Source organism: Serinus canaria, chromosome 3, assembly GCF_022539315.1.
Source record: "Serinus canaria isolate serCan28SL12 chromosome 3, serCan2020, whole genome shotgun sequence".
Lineage (NCBI taxonomy): Eukaryota > Metazoa > Chordata > Aves > Passeriformes > Fringillidae > Serinus > Serinus canaria.
Genome location: NC_066316.1, coordinates 38656012 through 38683130, shown reverse-complemented (window position 1 = coordinate 38683130; position 27119 = coordinate 38656012). Strand labels below are relative to the sequence as shown.

At 43.0% G+C, this 27119-nt stretch overlaps 1 protein-coding gene across 1 annotated transcript; it reads right to left on the bottom strand.

Annotated features, from left to right (window-relative positions):
• Positions 1 to 298: 298 nt before the first annotated feature.
• On the bottom strand, positions 299 to 27052 carry CMTR1 (cap methyltransferase 1). Its single transcript, XM_009092206.4, has 24 exons — positions 26557 to 27052; positions 24698 to 24841; positions 21316 to 21458; positions 20418 to 20576; positions 19893 to 19985; positions 19074 to 19145; positions 17708 to 17802; positions 17538 to 17610; positions 17142 to 17340; positions 14543 to 14661; positions 14192 to 14288; positions 12848 to 12980; positions 11747 to 11926; positions 11282 to 11338; positions 10267 to 10324; positions 9556 to 9624; positions 9258 to 9389; positions 8638 to 8760; positions 7856 to 7947; positions 7212 to 7280; positions 5742 to 5789; positions 5084 to 5196; positions 4432 to 4540; positions 299 to 2748 (listed from the first exon to the last, which is right to left on the bottom strand). The coding sequence occupies exons 2-24, from the start codon at positions 24825 to 24827 to the stop codon at positions 2616 to 2618; spliced, it is 2496 nt and encodes an 831-aa protein (XP_009090454.1). The 5' UTR covers positions 24828 to 24841; positions 26557 to 27052; the 3' UTR covers positions 299 to 2615.
• Positions 27053 to 27119: the final 67 nt, after the last annotated feature.

Here is a 27119-nt window from a genome sequence, read left to right as displayed (position 1 = left end):
TGTTAGGTCTAGACTAGGTTAGGCACTTAAGCCCCTGGTCAGTGAGTTCTCAACAGTGGGTTACTGTTCTGTTGTGGCCTGGAATGTACTTCCTTTGGGACAGGAGCCTACCCCTGCTGCAGGAGTGCCAGAGACTGTGCCCTGTAATGCCCTCTCATTCCAATGCTCTATACTTGCCACAAAAACTTTTAAAATGGACTGCCTTGAATATTTAACTCTGCTGACATTTTTCTGTTGCCACACTGACAGACACTGCTGGCCCAAATTATGTGGTAAACAAAGGAAAGAAGGACTGCTGTGAACTAAAGGGGCTGTATTGGTAATAGAACATGAAAGCATAGAAGTCAACACAAAATGATACAAAGCCTAAAAACAATACATTGTGCAATTAACATACATAAACACTCCCTTCAGCAAGACCTTCCTCACCCGCCCTTCCCAACATAATCCCTCAGCAGGGAAGCAAGTAGCTTGGTGGCTCATGCCTGCCTTCTTGAAGGGAGATTTGGAATCAAGGTTCAGTGCATCAAAAATAAAAATAAAAGCAAATTAAAATGAGCAACTAGAGACAACTGAGTAAACAAAATATCCATTCATAAAAGCTAGCCTGCAGACTGATCAGGTTTTTTTGATCCTCCAAGGCCTACACTCATCCTAGTTTACTTCCTAGTCACTCTTGTGTGTGCCAGCCCACAGGAGTCGAAGCTTGAGCTGAGGACGCAACACTGCAAAGGAGCCTGGCAGAGGGCGCAGCATGCGTTGCTGGCACTGGAACAGCCTCAAGGCAGTCCACAGAGGTCCTTAGAACTCAAACTGCTGGTTGGTTTAAAAAGCCAACTGTACACAGGGCTGGACACCAGAGGCTGAGGTACTTTATTGCCCACTGGGAGAGATTCCTCCCCATCCCTCATGGAAGTGCCTCTGCCAAGACAAAGCTACTAATGACACACCTCTTGTTTAGGGGGAAGAGCCACCATTTCTTTCATACATGTTTTACCAATGTTTGAGAGCGGAGAGGGTCTACAGATCAGCCAAGAGGATGCACTAACAGCCTGCCGTCCTTCAACTGCTTTGACAGACCTGTGTCTAAGTCAAAGTTTCTATGTTTTGCTGCACAGGCTTGTTCAAATCATTCACATGGATGTGGAGAAAAAGACAGTCTAAACAACTGCTATAGATACTAAAACAATAGCTTTCCTTAAGGCACAGTTCAGACAAACCCCTAAATCACTTTTATCCCTACTGCCAATCTGTGTTTAAAAACAAGCCAAGAACAAACAAAACAAAACAAAAATTGGACTATCTTGCTGTTTGTCCCAAAGCATTCAACAATGTGTTATCTTCTTGTGTTATCTTCTGATTTATATGGAAGACTTGGCAAAGTGCCATGGAAGCCAGAAGTGAAGGTAAAACATGCAACAGAAGCTAACTTTGAGCCTGGCACAGAAGTGCATGGAGAAGTCTTGACACAAATGCCATACTGAGAGGAGTTTCCTGGCTCTGTGCCTTCATCTCACATGCAGTTCCAGAGTCAAATGAGACACAGAGGATTTCAAAGCCACTCTGATATTTTAAAAGGAAAGTCTGGTAACCTTTCCAGTGGGCACAGTCAGGGGACAGGATTGCTTATTAACCTACATGGTTAAAGTCAAGATCTCTTTCTACTGAAGCCCTAGGTCTTTTAAACTAAGTTAGACATCCCCATCATTTCTTCCAGAGACTTCAGCATCCAGCTTTTCTGTGTCTTCCCTCCCACATCCACTTTCCTTGCTGAAGGTTTAGGTAAGAATGTTGAGTACCAAGAATCAAAGCACCTTGGTCTCAGAAGTACCATGAAGCACGTACACCAACCATGGTACATTTTCACAAATTAGCCCCAGGCTGCTGGCTTGGCATCAGTCACTAACCTGGAGAAGGGAAATTCTTGTCACAGCAGCTTGCAGAGGTGTGAGCACATCAGATCTATGCCAGGAACTGTACTCATTACCTGCATCGGCCTTTGTCCAACAGGGTACCATCACATAAGAATTGCCAGTGGCTAGCTGAGTGCCTTGATAAACAGAAGCGTTGGAGACACCGACAAGAATATGTAACTTTTGCCCACAGCTCGCCAAAGACTTAACACCCTCCACTGGATAGTGTAGCCTTTGACAAGGCCAAGGAGACAGCTGCCAGGAGCAATGTGCTGTTGCCCAGCTCTGCCATCAAAACATCTCTGCTCCTTCCCACACTGCAAGAGAAGCAGAAGCCTGGGGAGTTCTGGCACATACAGAGCTCCACAAACCTTGCTGAATGTTTGAATAGGAGCAAAGAAAGCTGCCAGCCCCTTGGCCTCATGCATGCAGTAGGTCAGGACAAAAGGACATTAGGCCTCGGCTCCAGGAGTCACCTTAGGTACTCTGGCACCAGGTGCTACCTGGGCTGTACTCTTATATACACTACCAGGGCAAAGCCTCATCCTGTGCCTTCTGCATACCACCCTCTAGTTTGATCATCTCCAGGAAATCAGCTCTGGAGAATATCAGGATAGAAGTTGTGGAGCCTTCCCAGTCCCATCAGTCCCTGAAGAATCCAAGCTGGGCTCAGCCCCTCCCTGCACCCTCAAGAGAGCAGGGTTAAGGGTAGTGTGCTTGGATGAAAGACAGAACAGTCTCCTTTGATAGCTTCTCTGGATCTTGTCTTTTCTGAGAGTCATGCACTTTGACACCTTCCCCCCATTCCCAGAAGAGGCGGCTGTAATGGCAGACACTGTGGGCAGAGAGGAGAGCAAGATTAGTTTGGCAGGGAAAGGAAAGGAAAACACTTCCATCCCAGCAAGAGACAGCTGCCCTTGCTATGGAAGCCACACAGGAATACTCAGAACAGGTGCCTTAGAAAAGACCAGTGCATTCATTCATTCACCTTACAAACTCTACAGCCCTCAAAGTACAGCAACAGCCAAGCCTAAGAGATTTCCATGGAAACAAACTTGTTAATTCTAGCTTCACTCAAATTCAGTTCAGTATTTGCTGGAAGGAGTCAGGTCACCAGGGAAAAGACGTCTCCCCCTAAGTTTCTGACAGGATGAAACTGTCATTGCAGGCAATGGAAAGACCTTAATGAAGAATTTAGAAAGCCTGCCAGGAGCAGCAACATAATCCCTCACCACATACCTACTATAATCAGTAACAGCTGTCCTATGGAGCTTTGCAAGCAAACAGCACTTCCCACGGCACAAAAGCAGATAGGATCATTCCCTCTTTCCCCTCATGTGAAATAACTGAGCCCTGCTTTGCTGCTGAGAGTTCTGGTCCTACAATGCCATCTCCCACTCCATCTATCAAGCACAGCTCTCCCTCACTGCATCAACACAGTCCCAGCCATAATGAAATCAGAGCTGCTAATTACTGCCAACACAGCAGCCTTTAGTTTTGTACAATTACTGACACTTAATATTCATAGCTTAATGCTTCTGTTCTAACAAAGCAGTACTAGCACAGTGACAAGAGCACATGTCAGTGGCTAATTATAGACATATTAGTACTCACTAACCGCAACACATCCTTTCTGGAGTCCCACACAAGCACTCCCTTCACCTCCTCAGCCATTCCTGTAGGTTCATGCTGGCCTATTTCAGAGTATATAGGCAGAACTAACCCCACCCTGATACAATGAGGGAAAAAGCATCATGTGCCTCTCCTTTTAAGCCTGTCCTACCATTCACCACATGAAGAAAGGCTTAAAGATTATTTAAAGTGCTGCTCTAAGGTAAGGAGGTTCAAAGTGAGAAAATCAGGAGTGCTATTTCATGTCAAGTTCTTACTCAGAGGCACAGTTATGGGTAAGGGTGTACAAGAACATCTCTACCCAGGAGCCCTGAGGCATCAGACCCAGGATTTGCTGTACTTGGGTAATGCCCCCAGCCTAGTACTCAGTAGATATAGATGGTCTTCAGCAGCCACAATGTTAACAACTGTCCAATAACAAGCCTCTCCATCCTTTCCCAAGGAGCTACTGTTTTAGTCTCTCTTTAAAAAAAGCTTCCAGCTTTCCACAGAGCCTGGGCTAAATGAGCTGGGATTTGCTATTAAATTAGCGACTTCCAACCAAACATGTTAAATACAGAGATGCAGCAAACTACAGTTGCTGGGCTCAATTGCTACTTCCCCGCCTGCAGGAGGTTCAGCAATCTGCTGCAGACAGCAGAACGAAGTTGTGACATGTTCGTTATTCATAGCCATTAATTGAAAAATCCATGATTCCACATCAGCAGTTTCCTGACAGCCTGACACGGTGCCAGCTCCTGCAGCACAACCTTCTGGTGACCAGCTACACTTGCACTGCAAACGACTGCAAGGACACAGCCCTGCAGAGCTTCCTTCCAAACCCAGCCACACACACACACAGGTAGACCCATACCCATCCATAGCCTCAGCTCTGGCTCATACTCACTGAAAGGGCGCAATGGCTTCAGGAAGGAGGTTGTATGTCGCTACATTGGTCATTTTGTTGAAGAAGAATTTCTTCTTGAAGTTTTTGCTGTATGCCATTGTCCAGGGATCTAGCAGAGGGGTTACAGGGATCAGGTAGAAAATAAAAGGGAGGAAAAATCACAGAAGAAATACACATACAGTAAAAGTAAGGAGAAGGAATCTTAAAGAGTAACTGTGATCCTTTCATTACTCCTTTTTCCTTCCTTCCCCCAAGACAACCTGCTTCCCAAGCTGTTCTCTATTCACTGAGAAAAATCCCTTCTCCCTCCATTTAGAAGCTGACATTTGAAACAGGGTATTTTCACTTTCTATTACTCTGGAAAACATATTGATGAAAAATTATGATCTCATTAAAAAAGAAGGTAGTCATGTAAATAAATGGAATTACCCCCATGATAGCTAATCAACTCACAACACAAAAACTTACATATAACACCCTAAACCTCACCCAAATCCAAGCTACCCTCATTACATGCAAACACTTAATCTCTTGCCATTCGAATATTGCCATTCATTTTTTACCAAGTTACAAGATGAGCAAGCCTGGTCAGTAATTTTTACTTGGAGAAACAAAGAAAAGTTGAGAGGGAGTGGGGACTTTCTCTTCCTACCGTTCATAGTCCGTACAATGTAGAGTCCTGTGGGCACAAAATGCCGATCATCTCGGCCAGTGTAGGACAGCCGGGGCATTCCCCCTGAACTCTTGATGACTTTCATCTCTAACCTAAATGTTGAGAGAAGGCAGTGATAGTGTTTCTTCCTTTACCGTGCTTGTACACACCTGGTATCACCCACACCCCACTCTCCAGAGTGTCACAGTGAGAACTGACAGCACTGCACAGGACAGGATCAAATCATCACACCTTGAAAAATTGGGGTTTTTGCCTTTCACACGGGACCAGAGAAACCAGTCAGACCTGTCTTGATCAAGCTGCAAATTGACTGCTGTGGTGAAAAATCTCTGATAAGCTACCATAATGAATCCAAATGGGGTTCCTATTTCAAGTGCGAATTCTTGACCTTTCAAGCTACTGAGAAGCCACTGAACTTCTGCACCTAAACTCAGGCACTGTTGCTACTCCAACTGTTATGAAGTCCACTGGCCATATCTGTGGCATTAGATTGCAGCAGAACAGCAGCCACCACAAGCTCTAACAGCGCTTTCTCCATAACCCCACTAGCACAGATCAGAACATCCCTCCCACTGCTGTGCACCAGTGACTGATAACCTCAGCAAGCCTTGATATTTTATTTGCACCCATCGCATACCTCACAAAAATCTTGTCCATTTCTTCCAATCTGTATACTTCCTTCACTCTGGGAAGAAAAGACAAAAACATTATTTCAAAAAAGTTTAAACTGTGCCTTTTTTTTTTCTGCCCTACTACAGCTACAGCCAAATGGTTGATTTTATACAACATGAGGTAGTCAGTCTCAACTGAGGTTCACCCTTCTTCATCTCCTCTGTCTTTATGCTTCAGTACCTAGTTTTTCCTGGCTTGAGAAAACCTGACACTGCATGCTCATGGCTGGATTGCTGTAAGCAGCAGATAAATATCCTTGCTGCTAAGGAAGCTGTGCATTTTTACCTCAGGTTGACTATACAGAAAAGTGAAAACAGTGAAAGTCAGGTGCTTTTGTTTTCCCATCAGATAAATTGACCAAGGTCAGTCCCAGGCATGTTCTGGCCTCACAGTAAAATTAAACAACCCGATCTTCACCATTCCTATTCTCAGAGATGCAACAAACTTGTTAGCTACCCTGAGGTAAAAAGAGCTTTTTTTTTTTAAATCAGTAAAGATTATTTTGAGTCCTCATTCTGTCATTACATCAAACTGGTTTTGTTGTTTTGAGACACAGAAAAACAATCAGTAAGTTAAAAAAGCACTGCTTCTGATTGGGAAAGCACCCCAACCACTCATTTCCCACATAGTGCTACAAGCATCAGGCTTCAAAGAGCACACCAAGAACCCTTTAACACCTTTCCACAAAAGCAGCAAATGACCCCTCTGCAATCCATTTCCCCAGCTCTCCTCACTTCACCTTCAGCCTTCCCCAGCATTTTGGGCTTCTCCAATTATTACAACTGTCCGTTTGTCATTAGGCAGAGATTCCACTCGTTACCTTTCATTAAGCTATCAATGAGAAGATCCTCTTTCCCTTCCTCCAGATTTTTTCATGATATTGCTGCACTTCAGCTTGTGAATGAGAAGCTGTTTTGTCCATAATATGTAACTAATGCCTTCACAGAGGTGCTCTTATGCTACACTGCAGTAGAATTAATGAAATAGAAGGCCAGGAGACAACCAAAGCTGAAGCCCTTTGTCAGGAACTTTCCTGTGTGTTGTAACTAAAGCCTTGTCCTCAGAGAAGCTGGTCAGTCCTGCATTTACTAACAGTCAGCATCACTGTACTGCTGCTGACCCTTCAGGGCAGACAAGGACAGAATTCTTTGCAATGATTAAGCTTACTGGGTGCTAGACCTACAATCACACATATTTGGAATCAACACCAGCCAATCCACCTATGATGAAAATGTGACTGTTTGACATGTGAAAGAAGGGCACAACTTCTCCATTAACAATATTTACCTTATATTTACCATATAAAAAGCTTTTAGCCTCTTTCCAAAGAACATAACAGAACTATGAATTTCGGCCTGAAACTTAACTCCTCTTCATGTCCTCCAACACAATGACACCAAAGCAAGCGAGGCTGAGGGAAGGAGGTGTCACTCACCGGATGGGGTTCATATCTGGCCGGCTGGGTTTAGAAACAGCTTTGACAAACTTCTCTGCCAGCCGAATCCTGAATGAACATGGAAAGAGAACCCAGCAAGTTAACAGGGCCTTTGGCACAGGAGGTAGGGAACAGCTTCAACAGAGTAAGTGATTTGACAGCTCAGGACATGCAGACTGCTAGGCAAATGGGTCTAGCAAGACTTCTTTTCACTCCACCCTCCCAATTCAGTGCCAGTGATACTGCCTATTATCCATCACAAATGAGTCTCCATAGCTTACACTCTAAGTCCACATGATGTTGAACACTGATATATTTATCAGGCTAGCAGGATTAGCAGAGACATTATGTCCCTGAGGAAGGAAACAGAGGGGTTTGCTCCTTCTCTCTCAGCTCGTTCATATTCCCAGAATGGTCAGTTTACCCCAGCCGTGCCTGGCTCACCCTAAGCCAAGAAAGAAGCTCATATAGAGAGAAAATACAGTTGGAAAAGCCTCATTCCCAGTGTCCCAGCTATCTTTATAGCAGTGTTTCAGCTGAATGCATTTGTCTCTCTGTGCTCAGCATTCTGCTTTTTGTCTGAACACTGTTTCCCAGTCACTCCAAGACATGTACAGAAAAAAGTTTCTCCAGCACCTACATACCTCTGGTTGAAATGCTGCGTTCGAACATCATTGCCATTCAGCACCAAGGCATCAAGGATGTGGATGGCACTAATTTTTCGCTGGGCTTTCCCCTAAGAAGGGCAATACAGAGATTGATTATTCACAATGCTGATATTTCAGCTTTGATTTACAGCCTGTTTTTTGACAGGACATCTCTTCTAGCAAGAAGGCATCTTTCCAGATATTAGAAACACACAAATTCCCTGCTGCCCATTATACAGGAATATGGCATCCTCCAAGAACTGATGCATCTCAAATACTCAGTTCTGTCTTAGGGGAGGGAGAGAGGGCAGGACCACGGCTCCTATCACCAGCTATCTGTGCCTTATCAGGTATCACAAAGCCCATCCTTATCTGAGGTGCAAGGGGACAGGGAAACTCCCAGGCAACTAGGATTTTTCACCTTACACTGTAAATATACCATGAGGACCTTCTCCCCATAGCCTGCAGTCACTACTGAGCAGTTATGGACCCACAAAGCCACAGACACATGAAGTCATGGTGGCAATGCCACATGGAGCTTCACTTAGAACAGCAACACATCAGGTCCAGAGTGTTTTCAAAACAATGTTGAAAGCTCATGTTTCTAGGACTGGACAGAAAGAAGGAACTTAATCCAAAATAGTGACTCTAAAGATCATTTACAAAAAAACCCCACCTTGTACCCAGCACAGATGGAACATTTATTCTGCAGTATTGTACAGAGATTAAGTGAAACTGCTCTTTGTAGCAAAATGGTAAGAGAGAGAGTAGGTTCCTACCTCTCCTTTCAGTTCATGAACAATCTCCACAGAGAGAAGAGTATCTCGTGGCAGCTCAGTTTTCAAATCCAGCTTTGTCCAGCGGTCTGACTGGCGACCACCCCAGGTGTAGATCTGTGATTTCTGTACATAAAGACAGAGTCAGATTCAGCCAAGGCTTCCTGAGGGCAGGGGTGGAGAAGAGACCTCTAACTGCAAAGCAACCCTCAGAGAATCTTTTTGTCCTAGGCTGTCACAGACAGTTTCTTTGTCATAAGTTTTAAGGAAGAACCTTAACCTCTACAGCAAAGGAACAAAAACACCAATTCTAATCTACCAGTGACTTTTCACACCCACACAAAGAACCAGAAATAGAACACCTTTAAAAGGACAGTGAAGATAATTAGAGACACTAGCAGGATTGCAGGTCTCTGTGTAGGCTGAGATTACAGAAAAAGGGTTAATTAGTGTGAAAGGCAGTGACATCAGGAGAAAGAAACATAAATAACTAGCAGGCTCAGGTACTGCTGATGAGATTCTTTTAGGCCTTTAGGGGCAGAAAAAGATGGGATGAAACTGCAAGGCAGAATAGTAGCATTGAAATTATACAGCAAGACTCCCAGACAGTTCTTAGCACTTACCCCTAACCCCAAGAGGAACTTCTGCTCACTTCCAGACACCATACACCGGTAATCTAACACTTGGCGAATTTTTTCCAATGTGCTGGAATTCAGAGGAGTGGGTTTGTAACTGAAGGTATCAATGTCTGTGCCCTAATGAACAAAGTATGGAAAAGGCAAGATAGACACAATACATCAACAGGCAGGTAAACATAACTTCTACATGAAGCAATAATCCAGGACTAGCTTCTTCATCTCTTAATTCCAATATGAATAAAAAAGTTATATTTGTATGAAAGGACTCTAGGCAAGCTCTCACCTTAATCAGCTCAAAGAACTTGGACTTGGGATCTGAAGATGAAGGAGCAACACGAGCCTGATCGGGAATCTGAAAACAAATTCAAACAATTGATACTGAGTGTTATTCTTTGGCACATTCAAAGGAACATTTCTGGTTTCAATATATGACAAGACATTCTGCCCCTGAAACTCCTGCCCTTGGGATGCGAGATGAAGAAGAGGTGTCATGTGGCAAATAAAAAGTCTCACATGTTTTGCAAATTTGATGTAGGCATACCACATCTCACAGAGACCAACCAGCAACTCCAGAAAGATTTAGTCTAAACATTTGATGTCATGCATGTTTTGATGAAATATCCTTTCATCAAAGACACACCATCAGCCTGTGAAACTAAATGCCATATCTATGGCCCCACTGCAGTCAAATGTTAGGAAACAGAAACTGCACACTCAAAAAACAAGACCTTTTAGAGAGCTCTGCTGATTGGGATCTAGATGCTGAGTTCACTCTGTGTATAATGAAATATTCTCAACTGCAAAGAAGCCTGCTCAGTTAAGCCATACACAACAAATTAGGGACATCCTGTTTGATTACCTAACAGCTTGAAACACTTTCTGACTTTCCCACAAGACAAGATATTCAACCTCTGCCTATCTTTACTGCAGCTCCACTCTTGTTTTACTATAGCAAGGACACTTTCACAATTTGCCTGCTTGGCACCTTACTTACCCCCCATAGCTGGAGACACTCCTTTCGGATTTCAGCCTGCCGTGGCTCAACCAGCGTTCTAAAGAAAGACAGCAGACTGTTAAAGATGGTGAAACCTCCTTGATCTTGCAGCATTATATATCCCAGCCTCATAAAATTTGGAACTTTCAGCATATGGCTTGAGAACAAACATGAACTGCTCCACAAAGGGATGTATGAAAGAGGATGCTGCCTTCCCTCCCCACCCTCCAGTTCCTGTGTTTAGCTTTGTTTCATGGTCTGCACTACAATCAGCCATCACTTCATTCCATGAAAGTACCACTGGGTATAAATATTTTCAGTAAGGTATGTATTTGTACAAACTTATGCTAATCTCCAAGAGGTGGGTACACAGCCCTTCTTAAGAAAAACAATGAAGACCTGCTGAAGGCCATACAAAAAACAGTGTCAAGGTAGAATCAGCTCTAAGACAATTTTTAACTACCATATTCACTCAACTTTTTACCACATATTATGTCTGAATAACACCTGAGCAGAAAAGCCATAGCAGAGAAACATTGCAATGGCTTTAATTTAAGCAAGAAATTAACGCCAAACTTTAGGTAATTCTAGGTCTGTAACACAGATGTTTTGAATTGCCCCTGGAAAAATGAACAGCTATGAACCACACTCAACTTGGATGATTACTGTTGAATTGAAAATACCAGCTGCAAGTTACTTTTCTGCTTACATCCCTGCTAAGAAGCAAGCTCACTTATGGTAACTGGAAATCATCCAATCCATGGAAGCCTTCTCAACAAGGGTGATGACAGACCATCAATTTTCAGGAGTCCTCCAGCCACCCACACATCTCTGCAAATAACTCAGGTGGAGACAAACTGAGCTACCTAAAAGCACATTTCACTTACCTGGCTCCAAAGGCCAAGACAAGTACCAGCTCAAATCAATAACTTATTAAACAAGGGCAAAACAATTCATTAATAGTAGGTTAATTCAGTTTTCACCAAAAGGCAGAGGAATAGAGGAATATACTCACGTGTCTTGAACAAAGGCACGAATTTTGGCTAGTGCCTTTATCTGAACTTTGCAGTGGCTAAAAGAGAAGAAAAGTTTTAGCTAGGGAGCAAATTAATCACCACCAACATAGTTCTACTGTTCAAAACAAGAAAGAGTACTGAGACAACAGGGGGAAGCCAGTCTGATTCACAGAGCAATGAGGGATCTTAGCCAACATGATTCAAACGGACAGGAAGATCACTGGAACAAATTAGGCAGTACTTTCTTTTCTACACAGTACTCTGAGGCCAAACAGTCACTAACAGTAATACAGAATTTCTGTCTGCACAGAGTCCCCCTGCTCTGCTCAACCTCTCAGGGAACAAAAGCAGAGCAGTGTGGCAGCATCAACAAGTACTTCCATGAGTGCAGGAAGTTACACCAGAAAGCCATGCTAAATTAATCTGCCTACAGCCAGCAGCCTTCATCATCCATAGTAACTCACTTTTCATTGGATTGGACAACGTAATTGTAGAAGTCCTGGTTGTCTTTGATCACATTCAGTGGGACAATAAGATTCACATCCACGTCAGAATTGCGCAGCTGGTTGAGTCTGATGTTCACTGTGAAGAGGTAATCCCGCACATCTTCAATGCCTGACTTCAGGCCTTTGCACACCACATACCTGAGAGCAAGGCAGAGAGATCAGTTCTTTCACACAGCCAACTTTTCTGCCACACTCCCATTATAAGGAGCTTCCCAAACCCCAGGAACTCTTTCCTCCTGAATATCCTTAGGAAGATGGAAACTGACCTATCACTTAGTCATCTGTACCTTTTCTAAGCTCTGGAAAGACAGGGAAATGCAACCCTATGTAATCTCCCCACATAGTCCCTCAAGTAGTAAATCAATTCTGCTAAAATTGACAGGCACAATGAAAACACAGATAATATCATGGGTTTGGGTTAGAAGGGATCCTAAAGATCATCCACTACCTTCAAGTACTGGAAAGCCCCAGTTAGGCCACTCCTAAGCCTTCTCCTTTCCAGGCTGAACAATCCCAATTGTCAGCCTTTCCTCATAAGAAATGTGCTCCATCGTTGAAATCATGTTGGTGTTCCTCCTCTGGGCTTGCTCCAACAGGTCCATGTCCTTCCTTGTGCTGGGGACCCCAGAGCTGGATGCAGCACTGCAGGACAGGTCTCACCAGAGCAGAGTAGCAGGGCACAGTCCTTTTCCTTATCCTGCTGGCATGCTGCTTTGGATGCAGCCCAGGATACAACTAGCTTTCTGGGCTGTGAGCACGCAGTGCCAGCTCATGTCCAACCTCTCATATATCCTCTGACTTCACTGAAACCATAGTTGTTTCATGCAAAACCAGATTTGTTACATACCCAATTCCATAGCTTCCTTCCCGTATCAGCAACTTGGCAAATATCATCTTTACCTTGTCTGTAATTTACCAAACATCTAAAATGTTTCCTCCTCCAAGACAGTTATTAATTGAGGCAGGTCACAAAGCCTCCACTAGGCTTACCCAAATCCATCTATGACTGTATTTAGAGGATTGTTTTCTTTAGCAGACCCTCATGCTCAAGCATCTCACCTCTCCGAGTTAGCAGGGCGGCTTGTTACAGGTTTAAAGATGCAAATTCTCTCAAAGCAGCAATACAGCAGATAAACAAGACCCACACTGAATGGAGTAAACAGGTCAAAGGTTTTGCAGACAAAATGTCCTCCTGAAAAAAAAAAAAGAGGAAGTACACTGATGCCAGCAGATAATAAGGAAACAAGGAGATATTGAGCACCTCAATCCTTCTGCAGAACTAGTAACAGAGTTTTTGTGCAATTAAACAGCATCCAGAACACAGTTATGAAGTGGGCCAGCAAGACTTCATGAAATATCTTCCCTATGTCTCTGCAGCAAAGAGTAAAAAGCATTCCCTTGGCAAGAATCTAATTGGAATGTAGGCTGTCTCATAAGCAAACCTTCTGTCTGCCCCCCATCCTTCCCTTCCAGGCCCAGACTGTGCCCTACACAGCCTGGCAGCATGCTATCCCAAAGCCTCCAGGGAAAATGAGCCCTGATATATGCAACAAGGAACCTCTGACTAGAGGAGAAGACTAACAGATGTTACCTAAACAGAACAACTGGCCATCTAAAGAAAAGAGTCAGTGTTGCCCCTCTCCTTCAAACAAGATTCCAAATTTCCCCAAGCAAAAAGTAGGCATTTTTACAAAACTATCATCTGTCCATGTAGGAAAGACTTAAAGAAAGCTGCCCCTTTTATCACATCACATTTGAGACTACTCCTTAGTAGATCATTGCCTCAGGTTCTTCTAATAGGGCACAAGATACAAATTATCATTTTGTTACCATTTGTCTTCTATATCAGTGCCAAAGGCGAACTAAACTCAGTGGAAGACAGGAGCCATCAGAACCAGACACAGTGTAAGGTCCATCATTTAGCAACATTGAGGTGCTGCTAAGACATTGTAAGGCATCATTAGTTCTTATCACACATATGACAGATTTAAAGGAGAAAAGCTAGAGGAAAGAAAGAACTGGATAAACACCACTCAGCTCCAATCAGCTGGGATATTGAGGAAGCTGGTCCAGCTAGTGCCATAAATCTCAGGTAGACTGCCCAGTTATCACACTGCATGACCTTACCCCAAGACAGCTACATAACCCAACAAATTAAGTGCTTTAAATTAATGCATTTTAGCTCATGCTTTTAATCAAAAGCAAAACAGACACAGATTAGCTTATTTTTCTCACCAGATCTCTTAGCTTTGTGACAACCATCTCAGGATTTATGCATATACATTCAATTCTGTGCAACTCATGGCAGAGCAGACTTCAAGGCACTAATAAAAACTGTACAGCAGCGTTCCCCAGTGCTACCCACACCTCAGAGAAGGAGGAAGATTAAGGAACAAAACATACCTGTCCGGACAATGGACAGTGCTGTGAGGAACTGGCAAAGCATCAGTTGTTTGCTTAGGATTTCTTGCAGATTCTCCTGACCCTCCACTGAGAAACCCTGCAAAGTGCATAGCCTATTATTAGTATCGCCACAAATCTGTTGGTCAAGCAAAGGCTTCTGAGGAACTAAATCATGGAATCATGATCATTATGTTTCTTTAAGGTAAAAGAATCAGCACCAGGAATTTTAATGGCAAGGCTTGCAGAATTTCACACTGTAGCTATACATGTCAAACACCCTACTGTATGCAGACAAAGGTGTCAGTTTTGTCAGGTTTTCTTAAGCGCAGGAAGAAAAAGAAATTAACCAACCCCATCAGCCATTAAGAAATGCACTCCTTTGTGATCAGTATTGTCCAAAACAAAATTCTGGAAAGCAGTAATGTTCTCTGATCGAGTGATGTCTCCGTCTCCATCAATCCCACCCTCTCCTACAGAAAAAAAGGAGACAATCAATAACACATTTGCAAGTACAAACAAAACATCAGTATGTGCAGGTGATCTATTGTATTCAATCAACATTTAGTCAGAAATTACAAAGACCTTGATAGGTGGAATAAACATTAACAAAGTCCCTTGTTCACCACCAAAGATGCTTTTTAATTGAGAAAAATTATTCAGATTGAATGGTTGTGGGGCTGAAACATGACCATACAATAACCATGCTCAAATGATGAGTTGTACTTTAGCCTCATCACAAGACAAGTGGAGACTATATGACAACAGAATATTCTCATTCAAGCAGGAGAAGTCCATAGCTGAACCTACTGAAAATATAAGATTCAACTTCACTGCACAGTTCACCTGTTAAAAACATGTTATTACAGACAAGGCAAAATTCTTTATATTGTGCATTTGTAACCTTCTACTAAAGAATTCAAATCATTCCAAAGAAATATAATAGTCTATTTTCAAGCACAGTGTAATTTGGGCTTTAAAAAAAGCAACTCCTCAAAAAAAAAACTGTGAACAAGTTTATAAAGGGAGTAGGGAAAGAGACATAGGGTTTGTGCACAAATACTCAGACAGTTTTCCCATATGGCTCATTTAAAAGAGAGCTACACTGTCCCCCAGCTGCTGTTTTAGAAAGCTGACCTAAAGTGTATTCTAGAGCTCACCAGTTGTGCCTCAAGTAAGCCTGAACTTCTATTTAGTATTAGACACTGTAAATCCTCTACAGTTACAGATTCTATTACCTCAGATGGAGGACTAGAAAGCAGAAGATATCAGGATGCATGATATGGTTTTGATAACCAAACTCCTTACAACCACCCTGTCAATAAGTGAAGCGACATTGGAATTTTTTACCATCCTTCATAACTAAAATATCATGGCAGGCTACTTCCTTCCCATTAGTCTGTACACACCTCACTAGACTTTATAGTATAACAGAAAAGGATCAAAAAAATTAATCAAAATCATTGGGCTATTAATTTCTCCAGGCATCTCCCCGTCTATGTAACACCAGTTTGCCATGAACTATGAAGATCCAAGCACTGCAACCAAGGTGCTTATCTGCCTTGCTGCCCTTGCTATGAACCTTCACTTTTACCAAGATCTAATCCTTAAGTTGCTACGAACCATTCTATACGAGCTCATAGTCAGGTGTCAATGTGGCAGCCAACAAGAGTCAGTGGCGGAGAGAAAAAAAACCACACAAGGCACAACAACAAAAAAGCAAACCCTCTGCTCTACACAACAGTCACTTTCCAGTTTCTTTTATATAGTCTGAAATCAGAAGCACAAATACTAGCAATCCTTGGATTTCCCCTCCTAGTCCTAAAGGTAAGGCAGATAGAGGGCTCAAATGCATCATCAAGATGAACAAGTTACAATGCATGAGATGAGATGCAGCAATAGTCTGTGTACACCTGTTCAGTCTGTCTCAACGCAAGGTAAAAATGTTAACATAACAAACCTCCTTGGATTAAGCAGCTTATTTAGTCACAGTGATTCAGATACAGCCTCTAGCCCAAATCTGTTTTATTTATCTTTACTAAGAGCCCACAATCAATTATGAGAGCACAGCTAGGAAGGCCTGATACAGAAACATGCTGACAGCTGGGTAAATGAGGTGTCTAACTCTGGCTCTGCTAATAGATCTTTGGGCACGCCGGGAGGCTGGAGCACCTCTCCCATAAGGATAGACTGAGAACACTGAGGCAGTTTAGCCTGGAGAAGAGAAGGCTCTAGGGAGCCTGGGCACCCTTCAGTACCTAAAGTGGGCTACAGTAAAAATGGGAAGGGACTTTTTATCAGGGTGTGTAGTGACAGAATAATGCATAATGACTTTAAACTGAAAGAGGGTAGGTTAAAACAGACATTAACAAGAAATTCTTTACTCAGAGTGATGAGTCACTGGGATACATTGCCCAGTTGTGGATGCCCAGTCTCTGTTCATGGCCAGCTTGGATGGTGCTTTGAGCAATCTGGTCTTGTGGAAGGTGTCCCTGTTCACAGCAGGGGGGCTGGTGCTAGATGATTTTTAAGGTCCCTTTCAATCCACACAATTCTTTGATTCTATGACAAGTCATCTCATTCACTGTGTTTCAGGCTGAGATGAGTGATGTGAGAAAAACATTGCCAAGCAATCTTTAAGCACTCTATAATATTCAGATAAGCAAAGAACTCAAATATCAACTGCTACAATGAAACATATTCCCAGGTCAGACTGGTAATAAATGAAAATTACTTTGAAAAAATGAAAATTACTTGTCAGAAAAATTACTTGATATGCAAGCTCACCAATTTCAACCCTTTTCTCCAATGACAGCCCCCTTCTACCTTGCAAAATGATTCCCTAGGCTTCTCCTAGATCCCCCCTGCTGGTATCAATACCAGTCCTGCCACTAATACAGAGGTTGCAGCATGAGCAAAAACATCAGGTAACATTCATGGGTGCACTACGTACCATAGTAAGGTTCAAAGAGCTCACTGGAAGCAGAATAGAAGTCCTCCAGTTTAAAATCATTTGGTCCTTTCAAGGTCATGCCAAATCCTTTTGCATGCCACTTCCGCCTCCACAAGACATATTCAGAGAAGCCTCCGGGACCAGCACACACATCAGCAAAGTAGAGCAGCTCTGCATCATACTCCTTTATCAAAGGCACCTGCAAAAGGAAATTGAGGAAATTCTTCTGACCCGTAACAGCTCCCGTCAGTCAAACCACATACACGATAAACTACACTGCTCAGAGGAATCTTTCAAGGACCTGTTTTCCCAACCAGTATCCTAAAGATTCTCCTTTCTTCTCACCTTCCACGTTCTCTCAGAAAGCACTGCAGTTTGAAAGTTAGAGGAACTCACCCCTTGGCAGTCCTTAGGGTTTGTAAACATGTAGTCAAAGACATGGTCCATATTTGCCATCTTCATTGCAGCCCTGTGAACACATAAATTGTTAAGTTTCATCCTTGGCTCCCTCAGCTGCAAATGGACATACATGGGAAAGGGACTACCGTGCCAGACATTCTACAAACCTGTTCAGGAAAAAAGCTCCGCGGATCATCTCATAGGGGTTAGACCTTGTTCGGGCTCGACGCATTTCTTCTCCATCCAGCTCATCAAATACACTCTGCACAAACAGAAACAAAGCTCATCTAGACCTGGCACAAGCTGGAGGGATAGGTAGGCACCAACATTTCCTATCTTCTTGCTTCTCTCTCCTTAGATAGCAAACTTCAGGCAGGATTTGGTTCAACAATACAAAATGTTTTTCTGTCTCATAGTGATATTGGCTCTTCTTCTAAGCCACCTCAGCTCTTAAGGAAATTTAATAACACTGACAAATTCTGTACTGATAGCTCCAGAGCCTGATAATATGGTTAGCCACCTCAAAAGCAGTCTCAGCCTAAAGTATTTCTTTAACATATACACACACACACTGTACTGCAGTATACAAGGGCATGATAAAGTGTAGGAGGGAAGACTGAACAGACAAGAAAAGAAGGAGAGCTGATTTCCCTAGTTTAGTCAAGCCTTCAGCCTTTCAGTCGGACGAAGGGCAGGTGACTGCTTTTGATCATCTCCAAGTTGGTTTTGGCTGGGATAGAGTTAATTTGTTTCATAGTAGTAGTTTCATATTAGCTATTATTGAGATACATTTTGGATTTGTGATGGTATCAGTGTTGATAGCATAGAGATGTTTTTGTTATTTCTGAGCAGCGTTTGAACAGCTTTAAGACCTTTTCTGATCCTCATACCACCCTGCCAGCAAGTAGGTGGGGAATGCATTCTTGTGGAGTTTGGAGGGGACATAGCTCGGACAGGTGACCCCAAATGTCCAAACAGATATTCCATACCATACTCCATAATGCTCGGCTGGGGGAAGAAGGAGGAAGCCAAGGACATTCAGAATTATGGTTTTTGTCTTCCCAAGTAACCCTTGCATCTGATGGAGCCCCGCTCTCCCGAAGATAGATGGCTGAACACTTTGCCCATGGCAACTAGTGAATTAATTCCTTGAATTAATTCCTTGTTTTGCTTTCATTCCATTGAGTGGCTTTTGCTTTACTTATTAAATTGCCTTTATCTAAACCTATGACTTTTCTTCCCTTTTACCCTTCCCATGCTCTCCCCAATCCTGCTGGTGGGAGAATGGGTGAGCAGCTGCAGGGGGCTTAGTTGTCAGCTGGAGTTAAACCAAGAAAATCTCTCAGAAGGCTGAGGTTCAAAACAGGCTGCTGAACAGATAGTAAAAAACAGGATGCTAGGTCATCCCAGTGACATCGAGGTGATAGAGGACATTCTGAGCTCTTGTCAGTTACTTAACTACTCAATCCTCTTTAATTATTTATTTCACTTGCTTCCCCAAAATTTCAGTTCCTCTCTAAAAAGAGAGCTCACCTTGCACTGCAGGACATTATGTAAAAGCTCTTCATTACAGAACTCTGTTTCATCTTCAATCATCAACTTCCTCTGCAACAGGACAAGAGCACAGGGGGCAATTAGCAAGCATGCTATTGCCATTTCAGAATGCAGCACATACCAATAATGGATGAAGGCTGCCAATCACACACTAGGCTGTATCAGCAAAAGCGTGGCAATTAGGCTGAAGAATTTTCTCCTGTCTTAGGCATCTTGAGATCACATATAAAATACTGTATCCAGTTTACATAGTCCCCAGTATAAGAACTGACATACTGGAAACAAAAGCAGCAAAAGGGCCACCAAAATGACAAGGGTCAAAAAGCACCTGGTATATAAGAAAAAGCTGAGAACAGTTTGTTCAGAATACAGAAAGGGAGATCCTATTGCTGTACCTAACAACGGGATAAGTCCCTAACAGGAGGCAGAAAAGATTGACCTAGGCTCCTAGAGATGTACAGCAACATGACAAGAAACAATGGACAAAAGCCACATTAAAAAATGCTAATTAGCCATATGTAAATTTTCTTTTATCAACTGGGTTGTCAAACACTGAACAGATGCCCAAACAGGCTGTGAAGCTTCCATCCTTGAAAATACTCAAAACTCCATTAAACAAGGCCTTGAGCAACCTGATCAGTTCTAGCAGGATCTGCTTTAAGCAGGAAGCTAAACCAGCAACCTCAAGAGGTTGTTCACAGCTCATGCTATTCTACAGCTATTTGATATGCCAACTGTCCCAGGCTGAATACTCCTGCTTTGTCTTAGGCTGGTAAGTACCAAGATATAAAAAATTACCTTCCCCACAGTCATCCACTCCTTCAGCTCCTGAGCATCTGGGATCTCTGTGGTACACTCAGGGCACCAGTCCACCTTCTCGTAGGCACTAGGCTGCAAACACAAGTCATGGGAGGACCCAAAGATGTTTTTACTAGAAAAATATAAAAACTAATTGCTTCCCAAAAGTTTGCCTCCCAATGCTAGCATAAGGGGTTATGCCATGACTTCAGTGCCAACTGTAGAGTTTTTTCCTCCTGGACTAAAACATGTCTTATTTATTTTTAAAATTAAAAACAACCTCAAACACCTCCACCACAGAAAAAAAAAAAAAAAAAAAAAAAAAAAAAAAAAAAAAAAACCAAAAAACCTCCCCTTTATTAGAGTCTGATAATCAAGGCAAAACAGAAGTCTAGTATTCAAAGGACAATTTAGAGACACTGGAAAAGAGACAGGTGCCAAGAAAAACCACAGGTTATACATTCTTTCTCCCAGTTTTTGCTGAACACAACAAGAGAAATGGGGCCTAAAACAGAAAGTACTTACCTCTGGCTCATCCTGCCAATCAATATTGAGCTCCCCATCAAATCCTTTGAGGGTCAGGCCAAAGCCTCTCCTTCCCTTCTGATTGGAGGCCTCAACAATATCTTTTCTGCCTTGGCCGTATTTTCCCAGACCTTCTCCTTCCCGGAAGCCCATCTTGGCCTGTAAAGGGAGCAAAGGGAGCACTCTGAGGTAAGTGGCCTTGAGTTTCTGTACTACTGCTAAGGTCAAAGAGAAGTGCAGAAAATGGCACATCGCCCTGAAGTGACTTGAAGGCACTGAGCATTTTTAATCTCAACTGTAGCTTTCAGGACTTCCGAGTGAGTTCACTTCACTGAGGCAGGATACAAAAAAACTAGATCTGAAGAATGATGTTTGAGATGACAGCACGTTACAAAAGGTTCGGTAATGCGGGAAGAGGCTGCTCAGAGAGAAATGTAGTGAGGAGCCTGGAGCCATTCATCACAGGGTTCAGTAAGCATGGATGGTTCATAAAAAAAACCCTTGGTATAGAAAAAAATTCATGTTGTGATGATATTCTTTGTTGTGAACATGCATTCACATGCATTTCAAATACCAGTTAAAACTCCATGTAAAACTCAGAGGAGGAATGCAAGACACTGCTCCTGAAACACATACACATCTCTTAGGTTAAAAGAACTATGTTCATTATCTGCTAGTTTTTCAGGCTTTTCTCTCAGTAAATTATAGCAATAAGAGAACAGTAACAAAAAGCAGAGATGCTGTCAATTTCATGTATGTACAAGACAGTAAGGAAATAAAAGACAGAGAACCCTGCTATAAAGAGGATCAGAATCAAAGTATTTTTTATAACAAACTGGTCTTTTCACTTTGCTCTCATCAGTTCTTAATAGTTTGGTCCAAAACTATATTGACCTACCATAAGCTTTTGGGAGACACTGTTATACATTGAGTAGCGAGATGAAGTACCCTCCACAAGAGAGTCTTGTTTGAACTCCTTGCTGAAGACTGGTCTTTTTTCATCACTCTCACTGTCAGACCCACTGGTGCTACTGGAAGATTCTGAAAACAAACAAAAAAGTGAGAATGAAAATAAAAATAAAATGGAAGAAAGACATCTCAGTAATCACATTAGAATATAGTGAGACTCATTAAATCCTTTGAACACACATAGAGGACACTTCAGTATCTCAAATGTGTTACAGAAAGCATGCAGGTGTAATATAACACAGCCTGTGCAACCAATGCTTGGTTATCTTTCCTGTTGCCTTAGGGAAACACACAGCTTCTCTGACCCCATGGATTCCAGGCCCCACAAAGGGCTGGGCAAACCCCATCACATAGCAGAGCAGCCACAGCATGACCACAATAGTACTGTGGTGTGCCTGACCTTCACAATGATCCTGAGGAACTGAGAAGGTCCACAGGGATTCTCTCTTGAGAATAGTGACAATTACACCCTGATTAAACATTTTGAACTTTCTTCCACATCCTATCTAACTACAAGTGCAAATCCATCCCTAACTTAGCCAAAAACTCACATCAAGTACACAGGCATCTACCAAATGGCCAACACTGTAGAAAGAAGAAAAAGCTAAATTTATTACACTTCAGTTAGACCCCCAGTATCCAGTAAAATAGCAAGGATCCCCAAGTTCACTACACCAAGTGAGACAGTTTTTCAGCTCTAGAGTTTACAGATACATACAAACGCAGGTGAAAGATAAGGTCAGAGGACACCAATCTTTTTAAAAACACCTTGAGAGAGGTTTGAAGGAAGAACTTAAGTCAGTGGTTCAGTCAAAGTAATATCAACATACATTACAAGCACTCAAAATAAACCTTCCTCACCAGAAACTGAAGCACCAAAACCTTCATGGGCACAAATAAAGAAGCTCTGTCTGTGCCCAGTTCCACCTTGGGATCTAGTTGATAAGAACCTAGGCCTGTATGAGCTGTATAATCCTCATTGCTGCTCTCCAACTATGAGATGCCCACGTCTACTCGCTCCAGGCAGGCTGTAACTGGGATCTGGGTAGGAATCATGGCAGTCTCATTTATCTCAGCCTGCTCTATACCAGCTGGGTGCCCAGGGAGGCCCTACAATCCACTGACTCCTGTTTTTCCTGGGGTAATATCCCTATGAGGATGAAGCAGTGGCAAAAATTTCTTACTACAGCTAATTCATACAGACTACAGGAGCAGCAATCCACAGCAAGCACATCCTTCCTCTGTGTTGGAACTCTGCCTCTTGAGCTCCCTTGTTTGCCAAGTGCTAGAAATAATTTTGTGCTGGTTTGTACAAATAGGGGAAGTTGAACTACAAAAGTTGTCCTGACATAAAACACAAGATTGTTAGCAGAGTTGATCTTTTTCTGTTTCTCTCTTAAGAAGAAATAATTTAGCTCCACAGAAGCATTAAAAAAACCCAAAAGTTATTAAAATATTTAAAAAGAAGGATTGAACTTTTCTTAGATTTGTCTAATTTAAGAAAAAACAGACTACTTCTCTCTCAACTCACAGATCTCTGTATTTTCCTGTTCTGAAAAACTGAGCATCAGTGAAGTAACAGGACACAACTGAAAATCAGCAAAAAAAGGCCATTACAAGAATGTGAAGTAAAAATGAAAGACACTACTGTAAAATATACAACCATAGTTAAAACTCTTTCAATGTGTCCTCAGTGCTTGCTGCTGAGCAATCAGTTTTTAAGATTGAGGACTTGTGTCCCCACCTAACTACTACATTAGAGTTTTACAGTATCAACATTTGATACTGACAAAGGAAGGCTATGATTCAACCTGTGTTTGCAACATTCTATACCCATCTTGATTTTCAAATATCTATCACACAAGATATATTCCTATTTCTTTCACAGAGCTTTTACCCAAGAACACACTCACAAAGGATTTTTGCTTTAGGGTCAGTTACTGCTTTCTGCCTCTTCGGTACACAGCCTGAGTTAACTTTGCTACCTGCTTTTTAACTTTTTGCTAACTGCTACCTGTCTTATTTTCTAGAGATTCATAAAGTGCCTTAAACACAAATACCTACTGCATAAGTTACAATGGAATCCTTTTACAACTCTTCTTGTATTTAAGATTTGCTAAGCCATGCTCAGCTGAGATTAAATCTTAAATCAGTTCTTTCTCCAACCTCCCTCATTTCATTAGAAACCACAATGGGTATAATTGACTAATAAACTAATTAACTCTACCCAAAATACCAATCTTGAGCTGTATCAATTTGTTTCTTAAACACTTAAGGCTTACAGCCTACTTTGATTCATGTATGAACTCAATAATCAAAACGGGGGGGAAAAAATGAAAAAAACATCAGTTTGAATTTTTTAGCTGAGTCCTGAGTGCACAGAGCATTCTCTACCCCAGCTCCCACATGCTGCACCTCTGGCCTTCTCCCTCACCTAGGGCCTTGTCAGACAGGTACACACACTATACACTGCAACTACAGCTACTCCCACACCAACCTACTCATCTTCCACACACACCCCCTTCCATTTTCACAAGGGAAGGCTTCTTTATGTGTTCAGGCACTTGAACACTTCATGACCATGAGAAATCCTAAGACTCTAACATAGCAGGCACACAGTAAGGCAAACTGAAGTACCATCCTGGGAGAGTTTAGTGTCCACAACAGTGACACCAATTGTGTAGGTCACGTGCCTCATCTGTGGTATATCCCAACTCAAAGCAAAAGTAGGCAATTTGTTAATAGATCTTTCTGAAAAGACACACCAGTGAGCTCTCACAACTCTGTCCCCTGGCAAAATCACACTGAGCCAGCATAAGAGATGGTCCTACAAAGTAGAAGCCCCAGCCAACTGGCCCTGTTGTATTGATCTCAATTTCTCCCATCTGCAGAAATGTAGTAAGACTACTGATTTCTTTCTTCCTTATGATTATGATGCTTCTTTATGGTATAACACCCACAATGTCTCAGTACTGAGTTTCCAAACCAGAAATAACTGCTGAGACTGAAAAGATCAATATGACAAGAATGTTTAGAGCTTTGGATCATGCACGTCATCAACCTCAAATTCAGTTTTCTACATTCTGAATTCATACAATTCCCAGATTAAAAGGTTTACATAAAATTTTTAAAAAGCCTAAAAGAATTCACACCAATCCAAGGTTGTGAAAAGAAATAATGTAGCTTTTTTCCTAAAGAGAGAGTATACCCTTGAAATTCAGTCTATCAATCAGGATTCAGGAGATGTAGGCTGAATTCCTGGTTATTATCTACATCCCCTGCAGCAGCACATCCCAGATCTCCAACCTTACCTTGAGTAGTATGATTACTAAATTGATTTTCATCATCTGAAGTAGAACTGAGGGTTAATCCCAAATCTTCTATCCTCTTCTTCTGCTTATTTTGGGGGCTGCTAAATACGGGTTCTGTGCTTCTCTTCATGTTTTCCTGAAATGCTAAAAGAAGATGATCACACTTGGCAAACATTAAGCATAACTTTTTGCAATGCACAGCAGCATGGTGGCATAGATCATGTTATGCTCTTCAGTATTAGGCTACTCAACTTAAATGCATTCAGGTAAAAGTCTAACCTTCTTTTGAACTCGCCTTTGTAAACACCTAGTCTAACTAATCAAATGGGAAACTGATATGGCAATTCCCCTATAACTGATGAATTTTAAATCACTTCTACAACCTACAAATCCCCAAATGCAAGTAGATGAAGTCAACCCAGATGTAGACAGTTATTAAAGTTATAAACTTAAATATATGGCAGTTCATTACTACTACTGAATCAAAGAGTCATTTTATCCAAACACAGTGAAAAAATGTCAGATCCATCCAATGGAGAATATGCATGGTGCAACCAATTTCTCATGAGACTCCAAACAACTCTGACCTCACCTCTGGAAATTTTAATTAATAAAGGAGCTTTTCTGCACAACTTTTATAACAGAACTTTATTAAATATGTGTGCTCAAGTTGTGTGTGCAGTTGTGTTTTTCACCAGGAGTCACTGGCAAAATATCCAGCTTCTGGATGCGGCTGATAAATTTTGCATAAACTCAGAGAAAGGTCTAAAGCTTAAGATGGAGTTAATAGAAGCCAGCTTGGAAGGCTTGCAGAAGACGACAAGCAAGGAAAGGGAAAAATGTAAATGCAAAAATGCTTAGCACACCAGCTAAAACCTTCCTGCTCCTGAAAAAAAAAGACAAACTGTATCTTGATTAGTGTTTATTATTCTACATAGGATTGTTGGGCTATAAAAGATGCCCCAGGTCACCAATTCAAACCTTTAGTTATCAAATTATGTCCACAAACACATACAAGGCAGCTTAAGGCCAAATCCTTTCTTTATCCCGACAACTCTGACTGCAAAATGATCCCACAACCTCACTGCACTAAGAAATCTCCTTTCCACCATAAATTCTATTACTGGCAACTCACCTTTATCTGCTCTTGTCTCAACTGAAGGTTTTGGTTTTTTCCCCTTGTTTATCTCTAACAAACCAGCCATTTTATATTTCTTCTGAGACAGCCAAATGAGAGGCCAACATTCTCAGCTCACTCCTGCCAGCTCCCTATCGAGACCCCCACCCCCCAAAACCCCACTAAGGGTCTCTCAGCACGCCTGTCTTCCTGACAAATTTCAAACCATGCAAAATTAGGCGCAAGATAGGGACACCCGGTCCCTCAGGAGCCCTGCAGCTGCAGGGAAAGCCCCCCCATATCCCCACCCATGCCCCACAGCCCTCTTGCACCGCAACACCGACCTCTCACACAATGATTTAGGTTGGAAAAGACCTCTGAGGTCATCGACCCCAACCCATGACTGAACACCACCATGGGAACTAGACACTGGCACTGAACGCCACGTCCAGTCTTTCCCTGAACACCTCCAGAGATGGTGACCCCACCACCTCCCTGGGCTGTCCACTCCAAGATCTAATCACCTCTTCTGTGGAGAAATTCCTCCTGATTTCCAGTCTAAACCTCCCCTGGCGCAGCCTGAGGCTGTGTCCTCTTGTCCTGGTTGCCTGGAGAAGGGGCGAACCCCTCCTGGCTACATCCTCCTTTCGGGGCTTGTAGCGAGCGATAAAGTCTCTCCTGAACCTCATCTTCTCCAGGCTAAACGCCCCTAGTTTCCTCAGCCGATCCGCACAGTACTTACCCTCCAAACCCTTCACCAGCTCCGCTGCCTCCTCTGCCTCTCACCGCCGCCGCACCGCCCGCCGCGCTGCCCCCGGTCCCAGAGGCCGAGCCGAGACCCCCCCGCAGGCGGAGCGCGGGCAGCGGGGAGACCGCGGGAGCCGCCGACGGCCGCGCCCCGCGCTGACCCACACACGGCCGGGCTCGGCGGACAGCTCCGTGCTGGAGAGGGCGGCGCTCACGGCGAAAGTGCGGCAGGCGGCCGGCTCCGAAGGGCTCCGGCTCCCAGGGCTCGGGCTCCCAGGGCGCGGTGAGGGGAGGACGCGAGGCCGCGGCCGCCGCTTTCGTTTCCCCGCTCTGACGCTGCTCCGTCACCGCCCCCGGCCCGCCCCTGGCGCGGGGCCTCGCCGGCCGCCGGCGCGCGGCAGTGACGCACCGCCCCGCGGGCCGCGTCTGCAGGCGGCCCGGGCAGCCCCGGCCCGGACGAAAAACGCCGGGATTCTGTGGAAGACGCTGCACAGACTTAATGATTTGTAAATAAATGGATATAAAAATGTTTATCGATCGTGTAGCGTAGCGGAAGGT